At 35.8% G+C, this 15,240-nt stretch overlaps 1 protein-coding gene across 1 annotated transcript in view; it reads right to left on the minus strand.

Annotated features, from left to right (window-relative positions):
* The window catches only part of LOC149771854 (DNA nucleotidylexotransferase-like), a 48,194-nt gene extending 36,119 nt beyond the window's left edge, over positions 1-12,075 (minus strand). Inside the window, exons 1-2 of the mRNA XM_089948129.1 lie at positions 11,899-12,075; positions 2,411-2,603 (exon numbers count right to left, since the gene is read on the minus strand). Of these exons, the coding sequence (XP_089804255.1) occupies positions 2,411-2,603; positions 11,899-12,002 (297 nt within the window). The 5' untranslated portion in view covers positions 12,003-12,075. The remainder of the gene's footprint in view (positions 1-2,410; positions 2,604-11,898) is intronic.
* Between the last annotated feature and the right edge of the window lie 3,165 nt (positions 12,076-15,240).

Genomic DNA, 15,240 nt, shown 5'->3' on the forward strand with positions numbered 1-15,240 from the left:
AAGATGTGATGTGATAGGGATGGTTCATTCACTTCAGCCAAGAGACTTTAACTGGGGATGACCTAAAGCGATCTGCATTGCTTGATGGGAAGCTGGGTCAAAAATCTTTAAATAGGACCTTCTGGCTGAACCGGAAACGATGTAACCATAGTCCAATTCGGATCCAGAGGTTCTACATAGATCGAAAACTTTTCTATCTGCACTCTAGTCAATATATACTACTACTTTAAGTAAGTCAGGCACTTTCAAGTATTAAGTTGACAGTTTCTAAATGTTCTGAATAAAGGTGAGAGTTTCTAAGACAATACCGAAAAACTAAGTTTCCTCAACAGCCAGTACTTCCATTCATTGTAAGTTTTGGATGTTCCTGTTGTCTTCGAAGCTGAGAGAAATGCATAAACAGTATTTATGATTTTGAAAATGTAAAACCATTGGCAATTGCCCAATTTTGAATCATGTTTACATGTTGCTACAACTGTCTCATGTTTGGATTGAAAACATATTAGGAAATTATTGATATATGAAAATTTAATACAAAAACAAGTTTTTCCATGATTTTCTGATATTCTTTGATTGAGAGGTGTAGCTCATAATATGTGGTACCTACTTAAACCTTTTGGACATTCGATGGTTGTTACATTTTTTCAATGCTTCTAGGTGTTGTCTAATGGCCCCCTTCAAAATTTTCATAGAACCAAGAGTTTTTGGTTATTTTAGAGTTAAACTCAGAATTGAGAATTGATTCTGCAATCTCAAGAACAACTGATGCAAAACATTAGACAGGGTCATTAGCATTTACAAAGATATCTAAGTTAAACTGAGTTTTAAAAAGCGTTTTAAAATTGACCCAGTTGGCCTTTAATTTCTAGTGTGAAATTGGCTCATCACTGGTAGACTTTATGTTTTGACGGGAGACTGTAAAGTGGTCACTGTCGTGAAGGTCATCAGTGACCTTCTAATCATAATCCAAAAGCAGGTTAGGAGATCAGCTCTATGCATATGTACCCATTCCCCTATGTAAATATTTGGTGACTTGGCATTATACAGACACAAAACATGTCTGGAAATGAAATCTATCTTTTGCCTTTATCATTTATGTACTCTGATTCCAATGAAATTGCTATGGACACTACAATCCCCATGTAGAACAATAGGGTAGGCAGTGGCTGAACGAGGTCATCTAATTAATTTGCTTGCAAGTTGGTGTTTGGCGGTATATAAATGGAACAAAATGTAATCACTCAGTGAAGAGTGACACTTACAGCAATAGATTGTAATTTCATTTTTAAAGTAATTTAAATGATGAGGATCCCTATAATTAACAACAAATTAAGGTACTCCTGAAGACCTGTCAACATTTTGAGAGGATAGGATTATCAGAACCCTTCTGCTGCCAGCCAGGGTTCAGTTTACTTTTGGTGGTGTTTTTGGTGACTTAGGTAGGTGTTTGGATATTACTGAATTTTGTCTGACTGGAGATTTTTTTTTTTTTTAGGAGGTTTATGATGAGGGATATTTAAAAGTGTTGCTGCATCGGTTCGGTTTGTTTGGGTCTGTAATTCCTTCTGATGAGGAAATGAGCCACCTCCTGAGAGTCTTATAGTGTCAAAGGTTTTTTATATAAGGCTAAGTTGTAAACAAGGTCCGCATTCCTATCTTAATATCAGTCTTTTAACTGTGTTAAGTTATAATATGAGAGGAATCATTTATTTAAATTATTTATTTGGGATTACAAAGCACTTGTTGACACTCTGGACTAAAACATTACTTTTGGATTATTGTGAATTCATTCAAACAACATTCTGGATTATATCACTGAGATGCATCAAGACTGGTAGCAAATTGGCAAATTCAACACCATTGGTACATAAGCACAATCAAGAATGGAATTCATTTGGAACACTATACTTTGGACTTGTAGTAGAACTTTTAGGATTAATTGGGATTTAATTCACAATACTCTAAGTCATTGGATTTTCATTTTGCAATTTAGAGAATTCAATAATTTCCTGAATTTTACAAACCTTGTTGGTTCTGCTTTTGTTAGTTTAAGACCATAGATTTGTAACAGTAAACTCTAATGTGGCAGAGAGACAATGAATACAAGGATTAATCCTACATGCGTATCTCAGGTCTATACATGACATCTTATGTCCATTATGTTGATTTTTTTCAACTTCAGACTTTACTGGATTTCAAACTGGACTGTATATAATGATGGCAATATCCACAGTGATGTCATTGATACAATCACCAAAACAGTGATTCCCATGTCATGCCATTCTCAGGCAAGACACAAATTATAAACAACATAGGATAACACAATGCATTACACACATTATAAGTAATACAGAACAACACAATGCATTACAATAAAGAATAAGTCTGCATCAGTTTAATTCTGTGTTACCCTATCAGCCATTACTCTTCTAATCATGTGCCTTTCTTCTACTGGTACTGGAGCCCCTGCCTTCATACTATCTGTGAACCATGTTACAGACAAAACTTGTATCTTATCAAGTGTCCCACTGTCTGTAAGCTTCATGGTTTTGATGACCTGATCCAAGGTTTCATGCTCTGTGACAATATGGGTCACTGATGAACTGCAAGACAAAATATAACTCAGACATATGAAATAAATTCAAATGTGATTTTGGACTCTGGAACATGAATACAAGAATTCTCAAAAATATCTGTATTATGCTAACAATCACCTGAACTATCTGTATTAACCCAGTTTATAAACAACCAGTGTTTTCTTTCTGTATCAAATTACGGGGCCCTGCTCCTTTTCAGGGGGGCTGTGCATTTATTATATCCTTTACCATGTATATTACATACCTAATATATCACAACAATTATGATTATTTATATCAGATGTATTTGAAAACCCACCATTTTTCATACATTATATAATTCTTCCAGTCTAACTAATTGATTAATCGCATGGACACCTCCATATTAGACTGAATTTAACTCCATACATGTGAAAAAAGGCAGTGCTTCTCAATTAGAGGGAAAACATACATAGTTTGCAATGTTATTGAATGTTGATACAATGCATTAAAGGCATCGAACAAAAAGTTTAGAGACAAGTACCTCTCAAGATTCAGTATTTTTTGTATACAATATCACATTCAAATTTTGTTTGATGACAATGCTTTTGGGGCTTTAAAATAATGTATTCATTTCATACATACTCCCTGCCCTAGCAGCTTCTACTCCTCTACTGATTTTAAAAACAAAAAGCATCAAGAATATTTGTTTTAAAAACTGCACAAAACTTGCTCATTTCATTCAGTGATTTTTATTTTTAACTTGACTGTAAACAAGCAGTTGGTAACATTGCCATATTCTTCATGTTTCAAACCAAACAGAAGTTTTCGGTGTTCACCAGGAGTCTGATCTCAGTCATTTTCTGCCTGATGAAAGAGTTCATTTTGCAGGATGGGGCTGATGGAAGGACAACACGTACCTCAATGGCAAACACTGTGTTGTCTGCATCCAATGTATGCAATGTCTACCTGAAACATCAAACAAATATTGTGGAACATTATGAACTACATCACTCCTGCTTTGTGAACAATACATATTCACCCATGCAAATATGGATGCTGTCTCACTGTTGATATTCAATTAGGTTTAAAATTAGGGCAGGGTTAAGGCAGAAACTAAAGTATTTCTCACCCTCATGTGAAATTATTGTCCAAATGTTTCATGTTCTTATCCAAGACTGGAATGCCTAGAACAAGAAAAATTTAAACAACTTAGTGCCATCACATAACTCCATCATGGGCTGCTTAATTTATATTCAAATGAAATGAAATCTAGCTCTTTGATTTGTTCAATTCCGAGCGAATCCATTTTTACATCAAATTATTTTATCAGTAGTATTTTTCTATACATTCTTTATACTTTATATGGCGAAGTTATCACTCCCAGTACCAATATCATTTCATCTTCACAGACATAAATATCAATGTTATGAATGGTTCTGCTGTAGAAGGTCCTTTGGAAAAGCTCAGGTAGGCATATCTTTCAAGTTTGGTGAAAAATTATGTAACCAAACTAAAGATGATAACTACAAGACTGAACAGCAAGTAAATGAATTTATATTTTGGTTCAAAGTATGATTTATGGCAGACAATGGCAAATGCAATGGAAATTTCTATAAACACTTATGCATGTCTATGTACCATAATTGCCATAACACAATGGGACATGCATAAAACAATTTCTTTACCCCCCTGACACAGTCATGTTTCAACAAATTCAATCTTCATTAATCTTTAAAAAACACAAAAAAAAACAAGTGCTTAAGTACTGGTACATGCCCAAAACATGCAGTATGTATAAGTAGTTTGCAGTCCTGCTTAGAGCTGACATAAAACTCTATGAAGCTTAAACAGCAAATTGTTATACAAGCAATGAAAAAGCAAAGAAACCAGATATTTACAACCTTAATTTCATGTATTACTTAACTGGCTGACAAAGGGTGATGTTTTATGTCTCAGAAGAGGGGAGCTCACAGTCCTATTTTGCATAGGTAAAGTCTACAAAGTGCAAAAACCCAATACATTTCAAGTTATTGGTAATTATCAAAGAGATGCCAGATGCATGTTAAACAACAAAAGTTATTACACGGTACTGCCTTGAAAGAGAATGCTTAAGCCATCTGTATTAAAGATTAGTGGCAAGTTTGTGAATGTTGGCAACATTTTCTTTGAACTTAGAATTTACTCCATATAAAAAAAAAACAAAGCATCATTGTTCAAGTTATCGTAATAGTGTTAAAGTTTACGTCATTTTTTACGGTGATTCAGGAAGCAATAATCTATCAGCAAAGCAAACCAAGTCCAGTAGAAATAAATTCGAGAACTTCTGGTTGAAGGAGGTTTACCTTGTGAAGCACAGCAGAAACTATATATTTCACAGAACATATCGACACATGTCATCCTGGAAAGAATGACGTGGATTGAAATAGGAGCACTACCTGTAACATATTCACCACACTGACTTGAACATTCGGATTAGTAATCTTTATTATCTGTTATCTTATTCTTGTTAAAGTACTAGCTATTAATTTTACCCATGCTTTTCAGGGCGATTTTGAAAACATAGTAGTTATTTTCTTTTATTCCAATTTGAAGTTTTAATCATTCATTATAGGCTTATATGAAAAGATAGCTTATTCTCAATTGAATGACACGTGCACTGTACCCCCTTGGGATCTCAAAATCTCATAAGAAAGCCCATGTTGTAAGAAAGGTAATAATGTTAGGAGATAACAATAATTGGTCTAAGTTTTTTTCTCCAAAAGATTTACTGATTTGCCATTAACAAAATGATTTTGGCCCACTGATGGACTCCTTCTGTTCTCAACTGGACCAAAAGAGTTTATGGGACAACTTCTTGATTATGACCGAAATATTCCACCAGTTTAACAATGAAAAACTCATTTCTGTAGTAAGTAATTCAGTTTCTTCAAACACTGCTCTTTTATCCATGAGTGTGTGTGTGTGTGATTTGGATTTTTAATGTAGCTTTAACAATATTTCAGTCATATCACTACAATGTCTGCAGTGTGGCAGTTTATAGTGATGTCTAGCACTGGGGCATCATGCCGCAGACATGTAGAATGATGCCCCACCCAGTCACATTATCCTGACACCAGGCTGACCAGTCCTAACACTAACCTCTTAATGCTGAGCGCCAAGCGAGGCAGCTGTTAGTACCATTTTCACAAGTCTTTGGTATCACTCAGCCAGGGATCAAACCCACAACCTCCCGCTTCTGAGGTGGATGCTCTAACCACTAGGCCACCAGAGCAGTCTCTTTTGCCCATGAAGTGTTAAAGTTACACACAGATCTCTTAAAACAAGTTAATTTAGTGACCTTAGCTATGGCAGGGGTAGACAATCCTTTTTAAATTTGGGCAACCAAATTTATCACAGTCACAGCCCAATTAGGCAACCAAATTTATCAGTCACAGCCCAATTAGGCTACCAAATTTATCAGTCACAGCCCAATTAGGCAACCAAAGTTATCACAGTCACAGCCCAATTAGGCAACTAGATTTTCATGGCTCAGGTTTTAACAAGTTTGATTACTGTGATGAAAAATAAATTTGTATGGACAACATATGGGACTGTTATAGCATACAAATAAGGAGCTAATATCAATGTCTGCACAAAAATGGTGACCAGCTCAGTTTCAGCATTGTCCAAGTAGGTGGTATAATCAAAAACATGTCATAGCTTTTAATACTGCAACCAGGACACATCTTCAAGTTGAACATCATAATTTTTCTCATCAACTATTAATAAAAATGTGGTGTAGTTCTGACGAGCCTTTCATTTCCAAGTACTTAAGTTATTTAGGTATGTTGTGTTTATTCCTATACAAAATTAGCTGAGTTCACTTACACTCTTTCAGCTCATGATAGGAGATCTTTGGTAGTCAGTCATCTGACATTTTTTATGTGACCTGCCGATCTCATCTGTGATTTTATCTGCAGAGTATGGATGCAAGAAGATCAGCATCTGGGGCCTTGTTCTGCTATTTAATTCTCATAAGTTTCCACAAGCAGCCCATGTGAAAATGGTACAGCTTCTTGCATGGCATCTGTGCACCAACCAGGTTTCCCATGCTTACAGAAGGGTCGGCAATCCAGTGGCTTTGTAAACATTCAGTTTTTGGATACATTCTACTGCCTTGTGCTCCTTTACAGTTGGGAGCTGCTTTGATGGTTGTCACAGGATTGTCTGTTGCCTATCCACTTGTACAAGTGGACAACAGATGTCACTTCCTTAAATCTACAGCCAGTTTCTGTACCATGTGCGAGTCCAACTTTATAGAATCTGCTTTCTCAGTTTCAGTCCAGGTCGTAGGATTAGCAAGTGAGATCCTAATTTCTACTTTGGGCAGTTAACTAAATGTCTCCTCACTGATAGATGATTGTTGAATATGGATGTTGCTAAAGTGTTTTTCCCATTTTTGTAGTATCTTTGTGGGCAGTGTGGTGCTGTCAACATTAAATATTGGCAATGTTCCTGATTGCGGCACATAGATTGTCTTCAAAGTATCATGTAATTTCTGTCTGCATTACACTGAATTGCCTCTGCCTTGTTACTCAGTCATGAGTTCTGCAGTGTGCTGCAAAAGAGCCAAACATACACCAAAAGCAGCCTAGATTCAAGGGCCATGCAAGCACTGATAACAAAATTAACAACCATGTGGAGTACATGAATTTTGACCCAAGTCCAGATATCATGGCAGCTGCAAAATAGGCATGTGTTTCCTACAACTGAAAATCTGCACCTGAGGAGATTTTGATAGATGAGCATGGCCACTCTGATGGATAGGATGATTCACCAATACCAAGGATGAGAGTATTACAAGTTAAAATCATGTTTTTTCTGTGCTTTGACCTTTGTATATTTTATAATTTTATCATAATTTGCATTTGCTTTAAATATGTTTAATCATGTTAATATTACTGAATGTCTTTCTAAAATTTGTTTTAATCCCATACTATAATTTTACTAATTAAAAAACTTTTAAAATGTGTTTTGTTGTATTTTGTAGAAAATGGGCACTATTTTGTTGACAAGACGCTTACATAATGTTGAGAAAAACCTCCTTATTTTAGGTCTCAATCTCCTTATTTTTTTTTATTCAATCTTGTTACTTGGCTTTTGAAAAGCTTACAGGCATATGACTGACCTTGTCTGCATATCAATCCCTGCCAAAAACTTTGTCGAGAATAAGGGTCATTGAATTAAATCTTGACATTGTCCTGGAATGTTTCACTTTATTAATAAAACTGACAATATCCCAACAGATGTATATGAAATTATACCGGTCATCCATAATAATTACTACATTGCATAATACGTTATGTTTTATTACCAACATCTTGTTCACTGCAAACCGTTTGGGTCCTCCAAGAAGCCATTAAATCATTTCATGAGAATATGAGAATGTTGTTTTATATAATGGTACACACAGCATGTTCTATTGGAAGTTGTTATTTATTTGTATAATTGGCATAATTTATAATATTTCCTGAATACAGGATTGAAAACAAATGATAAATAAACAAGTACGGCCAATTTCATTAGCATGTAAAATATAACATTTTGTGAATAGTTTCTCTTTAATACTGTGAGAATTGGTATACCAGTATCATGGGCACTATATTATTGCACCAAACAAAATTTTTTTAGCACATGACACCTAGCAGTTATTTACCTATGTATGCAAATCTGTCAGAGCACAATTTTCTCAAAAATGTCAACATTTCCGGTAAGTCTACACTAAAAAGTCCAGAACTTCACTATTGTATAAAGTGCATGCAATTCCAATGATTGACATATACAAAAGTCCTATCAGACTTATTATATCTACACTGGTCTTGATTATGAAATCTACTCAACCAAAGTTATATATAAACTGACATACGTGGAGGTCACAGGAACATAACCCTTGTGTATCTTGTGGAGTACCTCTATATATATATATATATATATATATATATATATATATATATATATATATATATATATATACTGGTAATTCACAGGATATTATATATTATCATCACAAACTTATTAATGTCTTTTTCAATCAACATCAGATAACTGAAAGTCGACAATTCTACAAATTTCATTGCCAACACTGTTTAAAATTCAAATAAAGGTAACTATTAAAATGTATACTCTTGTTATTCATTGATTTCAATTCCATTTAATCATTGGATCCTTTTATTTTTCTGAAAATGTTCAGACAGTGGACGTTTGTTTTTCAAGGTAAGTTGAAATTTATGTTTATAATAGGTACGTGCCACAATGTCAATTAGGCAAAAATCAGCGATAACATTTTTTGCCTTTAAGTCCTACCACAGAGTTGTTCCCCCTTTGTATGTTAATCTGGGTCAGCCACCAAATGCTGTTTATTTACATTTACATGCTTTGACAGTGATTTTGTTTTCTCTCAATAGAAATAGAGGGAAAGCCATAAAACATTTACAATTTGTAACCATGTTGCAATGACAAAATGGTTTTAATATATCCCGATAATAACATTAAGTGCAGCGATAACACAGCATTCCGGGCTTTGTAAATCTGGGTCAGGTGGCAGGGTCCAGTTTTGTAAATTGGCCCTCTGGCAAATTTCTTAACTTAAGACTATGGTGTAACTTTTTCAGCTATTATTGCTTACTATTTGAAGATATGGATACATTTGTGAACTGGGTGTTTCAGGCTTGTGTTTTTCTTTAAATTGATGTCAGGTATGTACACCTTCCATAGTTACTCTGCAGTATGTCATAGGTGTCAACTTGTATGGTTTACCCGTAATTTGTATGGTTTATTCCCTTTTCGACAGTGTACGGCCAAACAACCGTTTTGTATGTTTTTTTCCTAAAAAAATTAAAATTAAATTTTTTCTTCTTGTGTTTTCGTTTTGTGTGTATCCAGGACTCTTGGCGTAACTTTTTTATATAGATAATTCAGTGAGTCTATGGTGGCCCAAAACAACCAATCAAATCATAATCAAAACTGTGCTTTTCCCTTGATAATGAAATGAGTTTCATTTATGGTTCAACTCCAGTGTGAGAAGATCTTGTTGTTTATTGCTCGGAGATTAGATGCTCACTCGGATTTCTAATATTGACTAACTACCTGTATAGTATGTTTTCTTATTTTATACATTATTTTATTATTTATATTTATTACTGTCAAATAAATACACTACTGATTTTAGCACCGGCAGTTTATCATGCTGTAATAGTTTTGAGTTAATATGAGTTTCATTCACGGTTCAACTCCAGTGTGAGAAGATCTTGTTGTTTATCGCTCAGAGATTAGCCGCTCACTCGAATTTCTAATATTGACTAACTACCTGTATAGTATGTATGTTTTCTTATTTTATACATTATTATTTTATTATTTATACTTATTACTATCAAATCAATAAAGTGTGCATCAATTTACATACTTTACATAGTGTGGTAATCATGCTGGTGTAACCGTAATTCGTCCGACTTTTCTGTGTGGAGATAAAGTCAATTTATTAAAATTTTTAACAATATACTAATTAAAAATAAATACTCTACTGATTTTGGCACCTGAATTTTATCGTGCTGTTATAGTTTTGAGATAAGCTTTTCAGATAGGTAATGCAAACAGGAAGATGCATTGCCATAATGATGGATGTAGTACAGATACGGAGTTACTCGAAAATATGTAACACTGAAAATTTATATTAAGTTTGTGACCAAAATCGGCACACCATATAGCAAATTCATAACGTTTCAAACACCAAATACGCAATTTTAATAGAAACGATCAACAGCTTACGAGGTATAAACTTCTGGACTGCTCCTTTGCCAATTTTTTTTATTTCTAGATTTCAATTTTTGGATAGCTCCTAGCGTAATATCTTGGGGTTTATGGGAAAAAATAGAAATTCGTAACATATTTGTAATTGTGAGATCTTCCTCTATCACATGCCAAATCTAAAAATAAATTTATTTCTCTTATCTAGCTGAAATATTCCATCCTTCAAATGGCTAAGCATAACTCAAAGAAACGCAAGCTTGAAGACACTGACCGAGGTTGTGGCAAGTTTCAGGCTGATTGATTAAAGTCTTCCCTAGCATTGAAGATGTATCCAAGTTAGGATCTTCACATGCTTTTTGTGAAATATGCAGTAAAGACATTAAAGTGGAAGTGTCCAACATATATGATTTGGAGGAACACTTCAGGACAAAACTGCATGAAAGAAATTTTGAAATGAAGAATGGAGCATCCATCAAACACTTCTTTGCTTAACCAAAGCTGGAAGATGATAGTGTTATAAGTAAAAAGAATGAAATAAAGTTTCAGAAATGTTAATAATTATGTAAATATGTGTCAGAATTGTGTATAGCATTTGTTGTTTTAAAACTTGATCTTACATAATCTATGAATACGTTTTTTCATGTAAGTTTTTTTTAGTCTTTGTAAGGATTTTATTGGTCTGGCATACATGTTTTCATCTCAAAGGGTTGACACCTATGGTATGTTGATAGCGAAATACCAATAGTCAGCTAGGAAGAAGACCTAGCCTCCCATAACAGTAAACACATGGGTTTGGGGCAAGTAGAATATCTCAAAAACGGCTTGGATGACAACTATTTTCAGTTGCATCAGCTTGTTTAGTACACACTGTTTTGCAGAGCTGTCATCTAGGAAAAGGGCTTGTGTTTGCACTGTGAGCATCACGTGGTGTCAAAAATCACCTTCAGACATGAAAACTGCAGACAGAAATTTGGGGTTGGGGTGCATAAACTTCTTCTATGAACTACCATTGAATTCTATGGTCAAGTGGATAGTATTCTTATGCTTTGTTTTAATATAGATATCCAAAAGCATGGACCTTTTTGACCTCACTTGTGCATTTGATTTTTATACTAGGTCGCCGAATGCAGCATTAAATTTGTACATGAAAACTGGCCCCTGCCCCCTAAACTTTATAAAGTCCTTCTGCTTTGTTTTAATATTGCTATCCAAAAATACGGACTTTTCCGACCTCACCTGTGTATTTTACATTTTTTTTTAAAAATGATTGTCTTTATATTAGGTCGATGGAGGCGGATTTAAAATGTGCATATAAACTTTCCCTTACACCTGGTCCTAAAATGCAAGCTCTCGATCCCGATATTTATGTCTTGTGCGTCAATATCAGGGTCGAAGGCTAGTCCTACATGTAATACATAGCACGTATTGGTTTTGTTTTAGCCTGACGCCCAAAACATAAATATCAGCGTCAAGGTCTTTCATGTAGGACTAACTGAACATGTCCTCAGCTTTAAGAATAAGGAGTGAAGTTACATCAAGTCAAAATCGAGGTTACCAAAAGCTATCTACGACGGTGATATTTCTTTTCTTTGCTGCAGTCTTCATATCTTCGAGTCGCCTTTTCTGTATTTTTGATGGTAATATAAACAAGCAAACCATTTCCTTCAACAAGTTCTTCAAACCACACTGATGATTTTATTTTGGATGAATGGTACTGGACGACAGTTTGGTAAAAAATGATTGTTATTACATTGCGCGCAATAACTTTAAATTCCAAACTTCTTAAGAAATTGCAGGGTGGCTTGCACTGAAGTCAAGCAAACTTAAGAGAAAGCATCTTCGGCTATTGTCATCGGTGGTTGTTTGTCCTAGTTTCAAAGGCAAAAAAAATGGCCTCAATAATCACAGCGTCATTTGCCGTTATTTACCGTATGTATGCATGTATGTATGTATATATATATATATATATATATATATATATATATATATATATATATATATATATATATATATATATATATATATGCGCATGTATGTGTGTGTGATATTATTACAAAAAACAAACACCATCAAATTAGAAAACATAAAAAAATATGCTGAAAAATTTAAGGTAGGAAACAATATTAGGTCTTTAAGTTTGTTCTTGCAGTCGAAATAAGTGAGTTTTAAGAGCACTCTTGAAAAGGATCACTGTGTCTCTTTGTGTCTAAGTTCAGTGGGCAATTCATTCCACGTTGCTGGGCCCTGGTATGCAAAAGAAAGTTTTCCATATGACTTCGTTTTCGTAGTGGGAATAATGAGCATACGATTGTCAGAAAAGGAGCGTAAGTATCTTTGCTGGTGTATACACATGGGTGATGTCAGATAGGTATGTTGGACTGGAGTCCGTAAGCGAAACGTAGCACAGAGAACAAATTCTGTGTTCGATTCGGGATCGAATGGATAGCCAGTGTAGGGTACAGAGCAGCGGGGAGGTGTGCTCTGATCGTGGTACTCTAAGTGTGATCCAAGCAGCTGTGTTTTTAACTTTTTGAAGCTTCTGAAGTAGATATTGAGATGAACCAGACAGAACTGAGGTACAATAGTCCAGTTTTGAAAGTACTAATGAACACATATGTGTTTTAGTGGCATCAACTGACAGATATTTGCGAATGGAGCTGATGCGTCTCAGCTCAAGATTTGCAGCCTTACATATGTTCATGACATGTTGGTGCAATATGAGAGTAATGTCCAGAGTGACACACAGATTTCGTACTGACTGTGTGAACTTAATGTTGGTGTTGCTGATATTTATTGTTTGAGGTAAAGGATTTGACTGATAAACTCTTTATGTTGTGATCAGAATGGTATCAATTGTATCAGCATTCATCTGCAGTTTGTTACATGTCATCCATGCTTTCACATCAGAAATGCACCTCTCTACACTTAGGATGGTAACATCAACTTCAGTTGGGTGACTAGATTTGTATATTTGGGTGTCGTCAGCGTACAATTGGTGAGACACTGGATGATGATCTATGACACTTGAGAGCGGCTGAGTGTATATAATGAAGACAACAGGGCCAAGAACACACCCCTGTGGAACACCACAACATAGATTAACTGGGGTGGAGTGTATTCCATTTGCAGACACAATATGTGTCCAGTTGACTAAGTAGGGCTTGAACCAAAAGTAAGGTTGTATCATGAATGCCAAATACATGCTGAGACGGCGAAGTAATATATCATGGTCTATTGTGTCAAATGCTGCAGATACATGAAGGAGGGTGAGGTCTGTAATCTTTCCGCTATCAGTAGTGAATGGGGTCACTTTAGCGACAATGGGAATTAGCATTAAAAACCACCCTGGGTCACTTTGGCGACAATGGAAATTTAACATTAACCACCCTGGGTCACCTTGGCGACAATGGAAATTTAACATGGGTAAAAAACCCTGGGTAAGATTAGCGACAATGGGAATTTAACATGGGGAATAGAGTTTGGGTCTGTCTAGGGACAAGGGGAATTGAACATGGGGAACAGAGTTTGGGTCTGTCTAGGGACAAGGGGAATTGAACATGGGAATAGAGTTTGGGCTTGTCTAGGGACAATGGGAATTGAACATGGGAATAGAGTTTGGGTTTGTCTAGGGACAAGGGGAATTGAACATGATAGAAGAAAAAAAAAAACTACTTTAGGGACAAGGGGAATTGAACATGGGATTTTTTTTTTTTTAAAAATTTAAAGAAAGGGTAGGCAATGGAAAGTCAGTCTCTTTTCGAGAAATGTGGGTGGCCCTGAAAAGGGCCTTTGGTTTTATGTTAATATTAACATAGACGGCATCTGTCACATCTTCTTCTTCTTAAACTCCTTCTAACTGCAGGTCCATACACAAGTACCCTCTTGAGGCATCCTTGTCTTTCTATGTAAACTCTTCTCATCCATAGACTAGTATCTGTCCTATCGACAACAGTCCACTTGGACCGGACATACATGGGTATGTCCGTCCTGAACATCATTGTTGACACAAGGGTGGAAGATTGAACGTCGGTCCACATCTTGAGGCTACGAAAACAGGTGAGTGATTGCGCTGAACTGCGCTTATTTATAGGGAGAGGAAGGATTGAAACGGATTGAGTTCATTGACCAATCCAAACACGCGTGACAAAATTCAGTCAGCCCGCATCCAATCCGAAGAGAGCAGTCTGTGACGTCACGTGGTCTATATAGATTCGCTAGCGCCTGTGTGCAGTCAGTCTATGCGACAGTGATTCAACATGACGGAAACTCAGAAAACGATTCACTGGGGTGCACCAGCAGTGGAGACCGGCCAAGGGAACCCGGACTTACTTTCAGAAGAGGTACATTGGGATTTTGTGGATTTTCTTACCTCGCAAGAATTTGTTCCGGAACTTTCGTCTCATTCTTCATTACCGCAAGTGGAAAATTTTAGACAGAGACAGAAAGAAGAATTGGAGAAATTTATGCAACGACAAAAGGAAGCGGAACAAGCTTTTCTCCTACAGCAACAGCAACAGCAACAAGAAGAGGTAAGAAAAAAACAAGAAGAAGAAGAAGTAGCAGCAAAGAAACAAGAGGGTGAAAATCAAACGGTCACGGTACTGTTGGACATTTTAGCGGAGTTAAGAAGTCTGAAACAAATGTATCAGACTTCTTTATCACGACCGAAGAGAATACGACCTTCCCGAGCTAAACACGCCAACCCTGTGACTAAGCCTACCGTACCACCCTTAGTGATTTCAACCCAATCATCATCATCAGAAGTAGGCCTCGGCCGTGGCAAAGGCTTAAGGCAGTTAAAGTTGATTGCTTAAACTCACCCCTACACCAAAAAAAGGCCCTTTTCAGGGCCACCCACTTCTCTCGAAAAGAGATAGCCTTTCAACTTGCCAATAAC

This window comes from Sinohyriopsis cumingii, unplaced genomic scaffold, assembly GCF_028554795.1.
Source record: "Sinohyriopsis cumingii isolate HCF-2022 unplaced genomic scaffold, ASM2855479v2 utg001628l, whole genome shotgun sequence".
NCBI lineage: Eukaryota > Metazoa > Mollusca > Bivalvia > Unionida > Unionidae > Sinohyriopsis > Sinohyriopsis cumingii.